The 17971-nt window shown below is 39.3% G+C and overlaps 1 protein-coding gene across 2 annotated transcripts in view; it reads left to right on the plus strand.

The window, feature by feature from the left end:
* The window catches only part of LOC126094253 (STAM-binding protein-like A), a 64661-nt gene that overhangs the window by 12848 nt on the left and 33842 nt on the right, over positions 1–17971 (plus strand). For both annotated transcript variants that reach the window (XM_049908782.1, XM_049908781.1), the window contains one exon: positions 11073–11259. In XM_049908782.1, the coding sequence (XP_049764739.1) occupies positions 11073–11259 (187 nt within the window). The remainder of the gene's footprint in view (positions 1–11072; positions 11260–17971) is intronic.

Consider the following 17971-nt stretch of genomic DNA (forward strand, 5'->3'; position numbering starts at 1 on the left):
CAGATAGAGGTACTCAAGGTACCCTCCGCCACACACTGTCAGGTGGCTTGCGGAGTATGGATGTAGATGTAGAATGGAAGAAAACTGTGCATCTGAAATTTTTTCTCACCTAAGAACTTGAGCATGCTTTAATAAATCATACTAGAGTGGAAACTTGTTGATGATGTAGTCACAGGCAGTGCAAAAGTAGTTTCTCACTGATGAAATGAAAGGGATTTATCTGTATCCTGGAGATCACTCACTATGTTTGAAGTCTGAATGCTAATAGTTAATTCAACATCACTTCTTCGATTGTGAATCAGGTTGAACTTAGCTTTTTACAATTTTGGGCATAATAAACTTGGTGAACAATTGCTAATGGTTCTAATAAAAAGTGAACTTTGGGGGTAGAAGTCTGAAGGACAACATTTGAGTTTGTTAAATAAGGAGTAGTCACATGAAGGAAAGTGCAAAAGGCCTTGTTCAAGTTTGAGGACAGGAACAAAATCAATTTTTCCTCATGTGTTTTAGCAGGCGTCTTACTTTTTAGGAAGAGTTTGTCACATTTGGAAGAATATGCTATTGTTTTAGTAGCAGAATTAAGAATTCTCTTCTTCTGATACTCTTTGGATCCAATTTGTTCAGCTCTAGGTATTCTGAAAGATGTCAAGCTTGTGGAAATGTTTTGGGTACATATTATTACTTCCTCCTTGAAAAAAGAAAGTATCGGATCCCACTGGTCCAGTAGTCATCCAATCTTCTGCCTGGAGATAACAACCTAGTACATACATGCTTTAGAATTTTCTTTGCCTCTTCATTCTGAAAGTTCTGAAATTACTGAAAGTGTTCTTTTTGTGTGACCCTCTTCTCTAAGAAATATATCAACAAGTGTCTCATCCACTTTAGGTCCTAATCTTCCAGCACTTTTTTCAGTTGCTAGATTAATCAGGTGGCAAATGCAGCCTATGAACTGGTTGAACTTCCTTCACAAATGCCGAAATCCCATTTTTGCATCCTATCATAACAGGAGCATTGTCAGAGCAGAAAGCCATGCAGTTTTCAACTGGTACATTACGAGAATTCAGCTGTGATAACTTCAGGTTACCTATTTTTTGCCCTATTGAGTCACCTTCTAACGCTGGTACAGATAGCACAGTGCTCACTACTTCTTCCTGCAGTATACCATGGAATGTAACAACAGTACAATGCAACTCGACCTTCGTATCATTACTTCCATCCATTGCCAAAGAAAATTGTCCATTCTGAAGGCATTTTACTACTTCATATGATGCATTTTTTGCCATTTTATTAACAATGCTTGTCATTTTCATGTGACAACAGCTGTATTTCTTTGCAGCTGCTGATGTGGGAAACACGTAAAACACCAACATGATAAGGTGCACTTAAAGGCACGTTGTGTTCCACCAGAAAGGAATTAAACAAGACACTTGACCCTAAGTACATCACTGTCATTGTTTCCAGACTTGGCAAAAAAGATGTTGATTTTCTTGTTATATTCCTTCGATTTAACATAACTTACATTTTTACTGCACTTCATATGATTACTTAAATAATTCCTTCCACCTTGTGCAATATCACAACCACATACTGTGCAAAAGCCAAATTTTTCTCCCTTTCTTGATTTTATTATGCACAGAAAATCAGCAGAACATGATTCTTTAAATGTCTGGAAGTACTGTTTCTTATTGGATTTATTCATGAATCCTGCAGTCCAAGAACAAATTTCTCGATGTGTACAGAAACATCGAAAGGCACCTGGATCACTGCACATCACCTAAAATTACAACGTAAACGCCCAAGACAGTCAAATACTTCATTGAAACATGTCAAAGCACACAATGTCTTAAACCATTAAATGAAGACAATGTCCACCTCGTGAACAAAGAATATGCACATGGTAAAAAACATACACATGTGGAACGAATGTAATTAGCCCACACGTGGTCAAAGAAAATGGGTTAAATCACAACAAGCGAACAGAGTGGAACAATTTACTGAGTGGATCCTGTCAACATGTGATTATCTCTCATTTAATTCTTTGTTGACTCCCTGGATTTTGATGATGGTTTCAACCTATCAGACATGGACTGTCACTTGCTACCTGTGCTCGTCTTTTGACAGAGTTTTGGAGACATTTTACTGATCATGTATGGTTTGGATCAGATACCCATCTGCCGGTTCACCAATGGCTTTCCTGAAGAGTGATATGTTTTTATGCGCACTTGCACCTGGGGAGTTATGGCACATGAAGTATTAGTTTTATATGACGTGAAGATATACCTCCAGGATATGAAACCAGTCATCACACTGGGAAACAGCTATTGCGAACGTGGACTTTCACTCAGTTTAAGATAAACTATCTTTGACTTTAAACTGTTTGATTGTTCTTTACATTATGTACAAGTACTTTAGCTGTGGTTGCCTGACCTATAAAGTTATTTTAAGACTTAGCTGTGATGAACCAACCGCGAAGCTTAGTCACCCAAACTTGACACAGTTGCTGCTGCTGTTTACAACATTGGTAGAATTCAACACGCGCAGGACCACATGTGAGTGCTTGTGGCGATAGGAGTAAAGCAAACTACACACCATCAAAAGAAACTGATACTTCTTCTTGCCAAAAACCTAACTGGCACAGTAAGTGATACAAATGAGGGGGTATCCATGATCTGTGTCGACAACCCAGAATACCGCAAAATGTAGGCGATGCTGCAACTTGTAAATGTCCCAGTCTTCCATGGATTGATTTTTGGGGAGGGGGGGGGCAGTGGTGGTTGAACAACTAACACACCTGAGACTGGGTCAACACAGCCAACAACCATTCCAACACAGCCATATGCACATGCTGTTATCATAGAAGTGGCTGGAGCCACACTGAGAACACTGGAGTGGAAGAGCCAAATGGCAAAAAATCACAGAATCCAAAACACACAAATATTTGGCCCTCAACATCACACTTGTGTTCTAACTAGGAACACAAGGGAACACAAGACCTTTGAAAAAGATACAATTTATTGGGTCATGGAGTGACATCAACAAGAAAACGTGTCTGAAACACATTTAACAATTGGGGGGTCTCAGAGGCCGATGCATACCATTATGGGTAATTACAAGTGCACTGTTTGAATAGACACTGTGACGTGTGTGTGTTGTGGGCAGTAGGTGTAGTAACTGGCAGGTTACTGCATTTGTAAACTGCTTAAGGTTGTCATGGTCCGGTTATACAAAATCAATTAGTGTCTATATTATTTGCTGTTTATGTATACTTTTTACTAGTCATTTGACTTAAACTATCAGTAAAAGAATGACATGGTTTTGAAACTATATCTTTGCTTTCTTATAGTGCAATAATAATAAAAATAAGACTCAGATAACATAAACACCACCATGTCGTCGTCATCGTCGTCTTCAGCCTGAAGATTGGTTTGACGCATTTCTCCACACAAGTCTGTTGTGTGCAAGCCTCCTCATTTTTGAATAATTATTGCTGTCTACATCAAACCGAACTAGCTTACTTTGTTCATCCCTCGGTCTCCCTCTCCCTAATCCATCCATTAACAAACTGATGATTCCTTGATGCCTCAGGAAGTGTCCTATCGACTGACATCTGGGTCATTCCATGTCAATTCAACCAATTTGAGAAAATGTTCCAGCTGATAGTCTCAGATTTGACTGAAATTCAGTACACTAATTCTGCCATGTGTGGAACACTCGTGTACAAAGTATTAGTTTCCCCTGCCAATTAGTTCCAGAATTATGACTTGTGAAAGAAGGTGGCGTGACCCAGAAATTGCAACCCGCATCTGGCACTCTATCTTCAGACCCAACTTCAGGTCTTAATAACTTTGGAACTATTCCACACAGTCTAGTGAAATTTTTACAACCCAGTAACATACACTTAGAGAACACACTCTATGAATCAAAACACCAACAACATATTTCTGAGGGAAAGTAAAAAATTCCAAAATGTGATTTAAAAAATGTAATACGTTAAGGGTACATATTGTAGGTGCCCTCTATGCCAAATATAATTCACTCAAAAAGGGTATAAATTTTTTGTGGTAAGCTTAATGTGGCCTAAACACACACAGAATTCATCTTGCCCATATCAGTCACACAAACAGAGTTACATGCGCATGAAAACACAAAAATTTGAAAAATTACCTGAAAAACATGGATTTTTGAAGGTGTGGTAGCACAAAAGGGACAAGTGATATCCAAGCCAAATTTCAAACACTGCATAAGTAGACCATAATATAATATGTGGCAAAATTTCAACTTGTTATTGCAAGGCATTTGTGTACAATAAAAGTTGTCAGAGATGTGTTTGGTTACGAGATGTGTTTGGTTACATTTCTTTTAACACGATTTAGCAAGTAATAGTGATGGTGCAGACAGCTTGTTTCAGATAAAGCTGCAGCAATTGTTGGGAACCATTAGGCAACAGAAAGTTAAACAATGGTAGATTTCAGGGACAGAATGAGTCATTGTTAGGCAGGAACAACAAAGGAAACAAGCAACAATTACAGGTTACTCATGTTTTTAAGATTCTACACTCCTGGAAATGGAAAAAAGAACACATTGACACCGGTGTGTCAGACCCATCATACTTGCTCCGGACACTGCGAGAGGGCTGTACAAGCAATGATCACACGCGCGGCACAGCGGACACACCAGGAACCGCGTTGTTGGCCGTCGAATGGCACTAGCTGTGCAGCATTTGTGCACCGCCGCCGTCAGTGTCAGCCAGTTTGCGTGGCATACGGAGCTCCATCGCAGTCTTTAACACTGGTAGCATGCCGCGACAGCGTGGACGTGAACCGTATGTGCAGTTGACGGACTTTGAGCGAGGGCGTACAGTGGGCATGCGGGAGGCCGGGTGGACGTACCGCCGAATTGCTCAACACGTGGGGCGTGAGGTCTCCACAGTACATCGATGTTGTCGCCAGTGGTCGGCGGAAGGTGCACGTGCCCGTCGACCTGGGACCGGACCGCAGCGACGCACGGATGCATGCCAAGACCGTAGGATCCTACGCAGTGCCGTAGGGGGCCGCACCGCCACTTCCCAGCAAATTAGGGACACTGTTGCTCCTGGGGTATCGGCGAGGACCATTCGCAACCATCTCCATGAAGCTGGGCTACGGTCCCGCACACCGTTAGGCCGTCTTCCGCTCACGCCCCAACATCGTGCAGCCCGCCTCCAGTGGTGTCGCGACAGGCGTGAATGGAGGGACGAATGGAGACGTGTCGTCTTCAGCGATGAGAGTCGCTTCTGCCTTGGTGCCAATGATGGTCGTATGCGTGTTTGGCACTGTGCAGGTGAGCGCCACAATCGGGACTGCATACGACCGAGGCACACAGGGCCAACACCCGGCATCATGGTGTGGGGAGCGATCTCCTACACTGGCCGTACACCACTGATGATCGTCGAGGGGACACTGAATAGTGCACAGTACATCCAAACCGTCATCGAACCCATCGTTCTACCATTCCTAGACCGGCAAGGGAACTTGCTGTTCCAACAGGACAATGCACGTCCGCATGTATCCCGTGCCACCCAACGTGCTCTAGAAGGTGTAAGTCAACTACCCTGGCCAGCAAGATCTCCGGATCTGTCCCCCATTGAGCATGTTTGGGACTGGATGAAGCGTCGTCTCACGCAGTCTGCACGTCCAGCACGAACGCTGGTCCAACTGAGGCACCAGGTGGAAATGGCATGGCAAGCCGTTCCACAGGACTACATCCAGCATCTCTACGATCATCTCCATGGGAGAATAGCAGCCTGCATTGCTGTGAAAGGTGGATATACACTGTACTAGTGCCGACATTGTGCATGCTCTATTGCCTGTGTCTATGTGCCTGTGGTTCTGTCAGTGTGATCATGTGATGTATCTGACCCCAGGAATGTGTCAATAAAGTTTCCCCTTCCTGGGACATTGAATTCACGGTGTTCTTATTTCAATTTCCAGGAGTGTAGTTCAGACTGGTCAGTACTGCTGTGGAGAGTCAGTATGGAGGCAGAAGAGTGTACTAGTGGTGCTTTTGTTCAAACAAGTTGCAGTATTTGTAGAGCACAAGCATCTGACTGTCATAAAACAACATATGGAACAAAATGTGGCATTCACTTTGTACTGTATGATCTGGATGAATCGGACCAAGATTTGTTGCTATGGAGATCCAGGATACACCCTTTGGGCACAAGAAGTACAGTTCCAGGAAACTTTAGTGTTTGTTATCATCATATGAAAGTGTTTCTGGATAAGTATTCTTTCCTACAAAAAAGTTGTTTTGATCCGTTTCGGATTCATAAGAAGACAGTGAAGTGTAGCCTCAGAGAAATTGATATAAAATTAGTATTGAAAGTGAATCAGTGCATGGAATTTAACATGAAACCAGGACAAAAGTTATGTTCCAGGTGTGTTACACTGCTAAAAAATGAAGAATATTCTGATGATTTACATGACAGTGATGAAGAGTATCAGCCACCTACAACCACAGAATACTTCAGTGACTGCACTTGATTTGTCTCCCATGAGGACACACAAAGTTGGGAAAAGAGACAGGCCCGTCTATGGTAGAAGAAAAATACAAGAAGCTCAAATGGAATTAAAACACAAAACAGCTGACACATTAATGATGGGAGAGGAAGCACTATCTACTCTAAAGGAACAGAAATCATGCCAGAAATGCTCTGATTTGGACAAAATTGTGCATGATTTGAAAGAAAAATGTGCCATATCCACACACCAGAAAAAAGTAGCTATTCTTACCCTTGCACCTTCCAGCTGGTCTATTGACTACACTGCAAAGGAATTCAATGTTTCTACATATATGGTAAAGAAAGCTAGGAAAATAAAAGCAACCCAAGGAGTGCTTCCACAACTTCAGCAGGCTCAGGGTAAGCAATTTAGTTCAGAAATAAATGTCCTAGTGTCGGAGTTTATGAAAATATTGACTACAACCGAATAATCCCTGGAAAAAAAGACTATGTAATGGTGAAAATGGGAAATTATGTGTACAGATGCTAAAAAGACTGTTGCTACGCTACATATCAGAACTATATGTAGAATTCAAGGAAAAGTATCCCAATACCAAAGTAGGTTTATCATCTTTTTTCAATCTTCGGCCAAAATGGGTTGTGCCTGTAAGTGCAAGGGGCACACACAATGTTTGTGTATGTGAGACCCATCAAAATGCTAAGCTGATGTTTGCTGCTATAAAGGATTCTGGTCTGGATTACAAAGGTGCAATGAAGCTGCTAGTGTGTGACATCAGTTCCTACCAGTGCATGATACACAGATATGAAAAGTTTCCTGGTAAGGAAAATCTTGCAGAACGCATGAATAACAAACTGTACGGTGAACTACTTATGGATGATGATGATGAACTTGTTTCTTATAAACAATGGACACACATGGATTGCACAAGTCTTGAAACAAAGCAAGGTACAGTGGAAGATTTTGTTGAAATGTGTTGTCAAAAAAACGGACAAACTGACCACACACAGCTTCACAGCAACAGCACAATCGACTTATCTCCAGTTTTGTAAGGATAATTTGAAACAAGATGAAATTATAGTAATACTAGACTTTTCTGAAAATTATGCATTTATAGTTCAAGAAGCCATCCAAGGAAATCATTGGGACAACAGTCGAGCAACTCTCCAGCCGTTTGTGATTTACTATAGAGGCGAATCAGGTGATGTGTCTGTCATGAACCTGTGCATTTTTAGTGACTGTTTAATTCATGATGCCATTGCAGTTCATGCCCACATTCGCACTGTTATGGCATATGTGAAAAACAAGCTGCCTCACATACAATTTGCGAAATACTTCTGTGATGGGGCAGCTAGTCAGTACAAAAACTGTAAAAATCTTAAAAATGTATGCATGCATTACCATGATTTTCAGATTCACGCAGAATGAAATTTTTTCGTAACAAGTCATGATAAAAATCTTTGTGATGGTATTGGTGCTACCATTAAGCACATGGCATCACGAGCTAGTCTACTGCAACCTACAGAAGGTCACATTCTAACGCCTCTTCAATTATTTACCTGGGTACAGAAAAATATCTCTGGCATACAGTCATTCTGTGTTTCGAAAGATGAGGTGAAATCAGTCAAAGAGCTGCTAAAAAGCAGACAACAACATGTTAAAACTGTTGCAGGCACAAGGAGCCATCATAACTTCTCTCCAGCGGACTCTGATAATTTGCACATGAGCAGACTGTCCGGTTATAAATATAGGTTCATGCACAACATGTGTCTTCACAGTGTGTCTGACTCAGAATTCAGAAGCAAAAGCATCAAGATACAACTATATTGCTATGTTATTGCTGTTTATGATGAAAAATGGTACTTAGGATGTGTTTGCAGAGTGCTGTGAAGCAGAAGGTGATGTATTTGTGAACTTCATGGCACCAGCAGGACCAGCAAGATCATTTCATTGGCCACATTTGGCAGACAGGTGTTGGATTTCTTTTGAAAATATTCTTATGACAGTTCCAGTTCCTACCACAGTATCAGGAAGACAGTACAATTTGCCACTCAATGTACAGAGTACAGTAGCTAAAGTGTGGGAGAATTTCTGTTTGAAGCACAATTGACTGGTATATAGCAGTTAAGGTGCAGTAAACATTAATGATAGGTTGTGTTAATCTGTCTGTATGTTGTTGCTTAGTGTTTAAACAGTTGTGGGAGAGGATAAGAAGAGGCAGAACAGTTTACAATATGTTTCTACAAAATTGTATTGCGGAACAATGGCCACATCACCAAATACATCTGTCAACTTCCATTGTACACATATGTCTTGCAATAACATGCTGAAAGTTTGAGATATATATCATTATGGTCTACTTATGCAGTGTGTGAAATTTGGCTTGGATACCACTTGTCCCTTCTGTGCTACCACACTTCGAAAATCCATGTTTTTCAGGTAATTTTTCAAATTTTTGTATTTTCGTTGCATGTAACTCAGTTTTTGTGACTGATATGGGCATGATGAGTTGTGTGTGTGTTTAGGCCACATTAAGCTTACCACAAAAAATTTATACCCTTTTTGAGTGAATTATATATGGCATAGAGGGCACCTACAATATGTACCTGTTAACATATAACAATTTTTTAGTCACACTTTGGAATTTTTTATTTTCCCTCAGAAATATGTTGTTGGTGTTTTGATTCATGGAGTGTATTTTCTAAATGGGTGTTACTAGGTTGTAAAAATTTCACTGGACTGTGCGGAATAGCTCCAAAGTTATTAGGACCTGAAGTTGGGTCTGAAGATAGATTGCCAGATGCGGGTTGCAATTTCCGGGTCATGCCACCTTATTTCACAAGTCATAATTCTGGAACTAATTGGCAGGGGAAACTAATACTTTGTACACGAGTGTTCCACACATGGTAGAATTAGTGTACTGAATTTTAGTCAAATCTGAGACTATGAGCTGGAGCCCCTGGTTGAACTGACATGGAATAACCCATCTTTCTTTAGACAGGTTGTACCATAAATTTCATTTCATATCCTCTGTGTGTTGATCATTAACAGTGCCACGCTAGGAAGAAAGCTGTTGTCATATACAAAAATAGTTAATATTGTAAATTTGACGAAACACAAATTTCATTTGAATTGCTCCTTTGAAATAATCAAGCAGTATCACCATTTAAAACACTGAGGGAAAGAAGACAAAGGCTTTAAAAACTATATTAACTGGAAAAAATACTGAATATTTTGATGTATCATCATCGTCATCAGCAGCAGCAGCCATTTGACATCCGCTGACAGATGAAGGCCACCAGTAAGCTTTTCCATGCTTTGTAGCCTTTAGCTGTATCCACCCATGTTGCTCCTCAGCTGTTTCTAATGTCATCCACCCATCTCCCCTTAGGTCATCATCTCATTGTTTTTATGTCTTTGTATCTATCAAAGAACATCTTCAATCCATGTAACTTCTATCAGTCTTCATGTCCCATCTGCTTTAATTTCATTTTCATTACAGACATAAATACACATCCAACTACTGTCTGTTCCCTAATCCATTTGCTTGGTTCCCTGCTTTTTCCTAGCAATCCCCAGCTGCCTTAGTCCAGTATTGAGATGCAGCACTCCATTATTCCCTGTGGAGACCTCAGCTTGTAAGTGGTCTTCATGTTCAAAATCTAAGTTTCATTGTCACAAGTCAAAACTGGCAATACACTCCAATTATAAGCTCTCCTTTAGGAGCTATTAGAAGATTTCTTTTGAAAACCCAATGTACTTCCATGTAAGGAAGTATAGGCCATTTTTGTCCACATGTTTCTTTCGTATGGTGTGTGTGTGGCTGTTGTTCTGTACTGCCCTAAACACAAAATCTCATCAACTTGTGCTGTGACTTCATTGTTTATTTGTACTGTTTCCCTTTCCTATTTATTATGTGTTATTTTAGTCTTATTTCTTATTTGTTTCAGGCCTACTTTCAAACTTGCTCCATTGAGCACTTCAATTTTTTATTGACATTTATCTGTACAAGTGGCATATAATACAGTGTCGTCACACAAACAAAAGTTGTTTGGATATTCCCATTAACACACATCATTACTTCATTTCTCCCAGTTCAAAAATCTGAACATTTCTCTATAGCTGCTAAGGTATTTTTGATGAAATCATCATACCTGATTCCTGTGTCAGTTTGAAGTTTCCCACTGCTTTGATGAGGTCTCCTGGAAGTCATGCCACAGATTTTTATATTGTTCACTATACTAATATATTTATTCATGACTTTGATTCTCTGGTGCTGTTATTACAAATTTGTAGACTCTAGTCAAATTCTGACACACAGCCAATTAGTTCTAGATGGACATATTTCATATCCATTGCTCTACTCTGTAATTTTAGTCACAACTGGTTTCTGTTTTGTCTTCTTCATAATCTTATTTTTTCGAATAGTGTGCTGTTATGTGCTGAATTTTGGTACTCAGCCTACCGAAATAAAATTATCCATAATATCTTTGTGCTTTCCTGTTTAGAAGTACGCAGACTAATTTGAAATATTTAACTGATATAATACTATTGCTATTTTTTTCTTATTTTCAGAGTACCATCAAGACCAACTTTTGACAGATCAGCAAAGCCTCTGAGTTTGCTGAGTCCATCAATACACAGTAAACCAGGGCTAAGAGATGTTGTCATACCTTCTAAGCTTATGGGCAAATTCATGGCATTAGCTCAACGGAATACAGAACATAATGTTGAGACATGTGGTATTTTGGCTGGCAAATTGGTAAGTTCAAATTATATTTATATAAGAAAGAGAGAGGAGTTTATGTACACAATAACTGTAACTGATGAATGTTGAGAACAGTTAAGTTTACTATGTGCTCCTTTTGTTGAATTGCAGATTTCTTTTTACTGTTGTCTATTGTTTGAATGTATGTGGAAATCATGTTGTAATTACAGTTTCACTCCATTAAAAAAGAATGACCTGATTTAAAAACTTCATATTTATTGACAGAAACATACTAGAAAACAGAGACAAATTATGAAGCGCTTACGAAGTCTTAGAACTTTTAGTTATGATATTACAATTGCTCTCTTTGTCCACCTCCAACAACACAGACAACATATAGATGATCAGTGAATTCGTCATACAGACCATGTAATCTATTTGTGTTGACAGAAGTCTCTGCTGCTCTTAACCTGTTTGTCAGCTCATCTATGCTTTGTGGTAAAGGAAGGATGTAAGCACTTTTCTTCACTTATCCCCACACTAAAAAATTGCACTGGGTCATGTCTGGAGATCCTGGAGGCCAAGAATGTAGAACAGTGTCTTGGGGTCCAGTGCACCTTATTCAGCATTTAGGCAGTGTGTAGTTGAATTGTCATACAGTATCGTGCAAATGCTGAGGATTCCAGCCTCTTGGAATATGAAGCCATTGAGAGACCTTTTCAAGTTCTGGGAAAAGCCAAGTCTGATGTTCACTTTAGTGAGTCTCTTTCATGCTCAACAATTGCGTGAGGGTTCTTAAGTCCTCATATGTATGTTGGTTCACTTTGCTGCTATTATGAAACATAACTTCATCACTGAAAACTAGCTGTGATAAAATCTATCTTCTTCCATGTCTTCCAGACTAACAAAGCTGAAGTCAACACATTTACTTTTATCATCAACCCAAAGAGCTTGCAGTAGTTGTAGTCTGTATGATTTGTAGACCAAATGTAGCCTTAGCACTTATTGTATGAGGCATTGCAGGTTCGCTACTCCTGCAGCAAGTAGACTTTCAAGGCCGCTGCACAAACATTTACCGAATTCCTTCCACCATTTCATTAGAAGTACACAGTCAGTAACACATTGACAGATTGGAGAATGTGAAATGGTACTCACCGGGTTTTGTCATTGCAAATCTTCAGTGGCACATGATAAAATGTCCCACACTCTCAAATTTCTGTAATGGTGGTCTCTCATTTCACTAACAGACACACCACCATTGGTTAAGTTTGAGATGTTTCACTCTTATTTGGCAATGACTAGCTCACAATAGAGCTTTTCATAGTCCTAAAAATTGGTCAGCAAGAAAAATCATTAGTAGTACTTATCTCATCATTCCACTTTCCTTCATACTAATACTTCTAAACAGAGTTGGTTACTGCCCATACTAGGTACTAAACAGTGGTAATTTGTCCAAAATAAATTTCCGTATCAAAGTTGGACAACAGCTGTGACAGCAGCCTCTTTTTAAGACTTTTTGTAAGGTCACTTTCTTTTCTGTCTCTCTAGTAAAAATTTTGCACCTGTTTTTAAACTAACTTTCCAATGAACCATAGACTTGAAATTTTAAAAATAGCACAAAACTGGATGAGAATGCAATATTAACTCACTTTCTTGTCTGTCTAATCCACCTAGCTCCCATGGGCATTGGGCAGGGATGGAGGTGAAAAGGTTTTCACTTTTGAGTTACTTATTTGAACTTTGTTATTCTGCCAGCTGTCTCCATTGTCCTTTTTCCTCTTGTTGTTGTCCTCCTGTCCACGTTCAGCTAATTGCTGTTGACAGTCTCTGGCCGGTTGGCCAGCCTCTGCTCGTTCTCCGAGTCATTTCGGAACCTTCTCAAATTCTTGTCACAGTAGTTTCCAACAATAAAAATAGGTTGAAAAATTGTACACACACAAGACTAAAAATCAGAAAATCATTATTTAAATAAAAATAATTTTTAATGTTTTGGAAAAAAAAGAAAAAAAAAAACACTTATCAGATGTAGTGTTCAAATGGCGAAATTTTGGATGCCGTATGGAATTTAATGATGTATTTATATTGTTTGTAGATTGCTGTCTGTCGGCTATATATGTATGTTATGTTCTGGACATATGTAGATAAATAAATAAAAAATATTAATGTAACACATTAAATTGGATAAAAAAGTATATAATAATTTTCACTAGGCTGTTACAAATTGCTAACCCTGTACTAAATGTTCTGAAAATTTGTGATTGTGTGTGTTTTTTATTTTAGCTATGAAAATGCTTGTAGGATATACAACAAAAAATATTAGGTGTACACAATACAGCGAGCCAGGGTGTCTGCCCTGGCGGCAATTTCATGAGGGGAGGGGGGCACCAAATTCATATTCTTGAGGAAAAAACATTGCTTCATAAGCGTATAGCATCCAGCGAACTTTGTTGTAGTGATTATTCATATGATTTTGAAACGCATCCCTGTTGATTTTTTGACATTTTTGAACACATTCCTAGTTGATTTCTTACTGAATCATAAGTTGGGTTTTGAATGGGTGCATAATGTACATGATGTTTCTGCCAGAGGAATCCCGGTTGCATCTAGAAATAAACTTTCCTGCAGACAAAACAGGACAGGGCTATACGAGCTGAGCGGAATGAAGCCGAACGGGTGAAAGCCAATTGCTGTTTGTTATGTGGATGACTGAGTTTGCGAATTATCAGCTTTGTTATAATTACTCGCAAAATCCATAGATTCAGACTATCAGAGTGGAAATAAACAACAAACAGGAATAACATACAAGAAAGATCATGTATTATCTTCTCAGTGTCTCCAAGAAAACGAAATTTTGACAGAAAAGTTTTGGCCAGATTGTTACACTAGTAAGGGCCAGATGTAGAGTCCCCAGCTAGAGCTGCTTAAATTAGGAATAGTTGCAGAATTAGTGATGACAAGATTGTTTGTTAGAATGAGGAAGAAGAAGAACTTGGGACATCACTCAAATTATGGAAGAATGTACCAATTCCAAATTTATACAAAAATTTCATACTACTACATTTCAATCCCATGCTTGAGAAGCTGGAGCATATGAATGAAATGTGAAATTATTTTCTAACATAAAGCTTTTTGCTTTTAGTAGGCCTAATAGGCATTTGATATTGGTACTTTGAATTATATTCTGTTGTGCTATAAAAATGACCATTTGTACCATAACAGTCTCGTTTATTTGGTGTGTGTTCTAATTCCATTAGAACTACTGACGGCCTGGGGAGAGCCAGTCCTGACAAAACTCTAACATCTGGTGAGCAAGATGTATGAGACAGGCGAAATACCCTCAGACTTCAAGAAGAATATAATAATTCCAACCCCAAAGCAAGCAGGTGGTGACAGATGTGAAAATTACCGAACTATCACTTTAATAAGCCACAGCTGCAAAATACTAACACGAATTCTTTACAGACGAATGGAAAAACTAGTAGAAGCCGACCTTGGGGAAGATCAGTTTGGATTCCGTAGAAATATTGGAACATGTGAGGCAATACTGACCATACGGCTTATCTTAGAAGCTAGATTAAAGAAAGGCAAACCTACGTTTCTAGCATTTGTAGACTTAGAGAAAGCTTTTGACAATGTTGACTGGAATACTCTCTTTCAAATTCTGAAGGTGGCAGGGGTAAAATACAGGGAGCGAAAGGCTATTTACAAATTGTATAGAAACCAAATGGCAGTTATAAGAGTTGAGGGGCATGAAAGGGAAGCAGTGGTTGGGAAGGGAGTGAGACAGGGTTGTAGCCTATCACCGATGTTATTCATTCTGTATATTGAGCAAGCAGTGAAAGAAACGAAAGAAAAATTCAGAGTAGGTATTAAAATCCATGGAGAAGAAATAAAAACTTTGAGGTTCGCCAATGACATTGTAATTCTGTCAGAGACGGGAAAGGACTCGGAAGAGCAGTTGAACGGAATGGACAGTGTCATGAAAGGAGGGTATAAGATGAACATCAACAAAAGCAAAACGAGGATAATGGAATGTAGTCGTATTAAGTCAGGTGATGCTGAGGGAATTAGATTAGGAAATGAGACACTTAAAGTAGTAAAGGAGTTTTGCTATTTGGGGAGCAAAATAACTGATGATGGTCGAAGTAGAGAGGATATAAAATGTAGACTGGCAATGGCAAGGAAAGCGTTTCTGAAGAGGAGAAATTTGTTAACATTGAGTATAGATTTAAGTGTCAGGAAGTTGTTTCTGAAAGTATTTGTGTGGAGTGTAGCCATGTATGGAAGTGAAACATGGACGATAACTAGTTTGGACAAGAAGACAATAGAAGCTTTCGAAATGTGGTGCTACAGAAGAATGCTGAAGATTAGATGGGTTGATCACATAACTAATGAGGAGGTGTTGAATAGGATTGGGGAGAAGAGAAGCTTGTGGCACAACTTGACTAGAAGAAGGGATCGGTTGGTAGGACATGTTCTGAGGCATCAAGGGATCACCAATTTAGTATTGGAGGGCAGCGTGGAGGGTATAAATCGTAGAGGGAGACCAAGAGATGAATACACCAAGCAGATTCAGAAGGATGTCGGTTGCAGTAGGTACTGTGAGATGAAGAAGCTTGCACAGGATAGACTAGCATGGAGAGCTGCATCAAACCAGTCTCAGGACTGAAGACCATAACAACAACAACATAATTTCTGAAATATTAGACAAGCCTATTTCATTTCATCTAGCAGACAGTGACAAAACAGATGTAATCAGATCGAGAAATCACACCAGTCTTGGATATTATTTGTATTAACAGCTTTTTCAGTATAAGACAACGACATTTCAATTTTTCGTGTTTGAAAACATTTGACAAACTTGATGAGGTAATAGATTCTTTCGCAGAAAGGAAAGCACACCATTTAAAGCTGTAGCAAGAGTAGAGAGAAAAAAATGCTAAAACCTAAGAATTGATCAAATGTGTACTGTCCTGCTTGTCTCTTGTCTGTATGGTTTCATGTATACTATATTTAATTTTATATAATAGATGGAAACATTCCACGTGGGAAAAATATATATAAAAGTCAAAGATGCTTTAACTTACCAAACGACACAGGCCTGTGTCTGTATATGTACGGATGGATGTGTGTGTGTGCGCGAGTGTATACCTGTCCTTTTTTCCCCCTAAGGTAAGTCTTTCTGCTCTCAGGATTGGAGTGACGCCTTACCCTCTCCCTTAAAACCCACATCCTTCTGCCTTTCCCTCTCCTTCCCTCTTTCCTGATGAAGCAGTCATGGGTTGTGAAAGCTTGAATATTTGTGTGTGTGTTTGTGTGTTTTTTATTTTATTGTGTCTATCTACATACCAGCACTTTCTTGTTTGGTAAGTTAAAGCATCTTTGTTTTTTATATATATTTAATTTTATGTCAGACAAAACAGCAAGTTACTAACTAACAGGCAAACAAGAGTGCAAATTTTCTGAAGAGCTCTTATTCTCCTGGTTACAAATAATCCCATCCAGTACTAATTGCGAGGTGGAAAAAAAAAGAGGGGGGGGGGGGGGCAGGATGTCAAACTGGCTGACTGGGAGCAATAGAGACACCACAGGATATTTTAATTTCCACTGTTGTGAATTTAATTTGATGGCATCAATTACAAAATATACACATTTGACTTCCACAGAATGAGATACAGTGATGTGCGATAGAAGAATAGTGTGTGAAGAGGTGTGGCACAGCACTTTGGCACACTTAAGACCAAATAACATGTCTTACATTGTCTCGAACATATATGATTTATGTATCAGACTGTTCAGAAAGATGTGCACTAAAAAATGAACATTTTTTGAAAAATCAATTTTTTTAATTTTTTGGCATCCTATCTCAAACGCTTACTCATCCACATTAATTTCCATTTTTCTTCATTAAGAGCCACCTGCCATTCATCACCCCCCCCCCCCCCCCCCAATTAGAAATTTTGTCTAGGTCACCTGGTATCAGCCTACAGTAACTTATCTTTGAAAACTTCCTGTACGCCTCAGCATAATCAGCGAACAACCGCTGATTACTGCCCATGCAGTCTGCCAGATCATTTATGTATATAGAAAATAGCAACGCTCCTATCACATTTCCTGGTACACTCCTGTGTCTGATGAACACTCATCACTGAGGGCAACATACTGGATTCTATTGCTTAAGAAGTCTTTGAGCCAGTCACATATCTGGGAGCCTATTCCATATGTGCATACCATCGTTTACAGTCTGCAGTAGGGTACGATGTCAAATGCTTTTCGGAAATCTAAAAATATGGGATCAGCCTGTTGCCCTTCATCCATAGTTCGCAGTATATAGCGAGCTGGGTTTTGCACGAATGATGCTTTCGAAAGCCGTGCTGATTCATGGACATGAGCTTTTCAGTCTCTAGGAAATCTATTATATTTGGACTGAGAATTTGTTCTAGAATTCTGCAGAAAGCCGATATTAAGATAGCAACAGACCTATTTTCTTTTCTCCCTTTTCCTACTATCTAATTCCAGTCCCCCATCACAACTAAATTTTCATCCCTTTTAACTATCTGCAGAATTTCTTCATCTCACCATACATTTCTTCAATCTCTTCATCATCCTCGGAGCTAGTGGGCATGCAGACTTGTGCTATTGTGGTAGGTATGGCTTTGTGTCTGTCTAGGCTAAGATAATGTGTTCACTATGCTGTTCATAGTAATTTACCTGCATTCCTTTTTTCCTACTCATTTTTAAACCCACCCCAGCATTATCCCTACCT

Source organism: Schistocerca cancellata, chromosome 1 (genome assembly GCF_023864275.1).
Source record: "Schistocerca cancellata isolate TAMUIC-IGC-003103 chromosome 1, iqSchCanc2.1, whole genome shotgun sequence".
In the NCBI taxonomy this organism is placed as follows: Eukaryota; Metazoa; Arthropoda; class Insecta; order Orthoptera; family Acrididae; genus Schistocerca; species Schistocerca cancellata.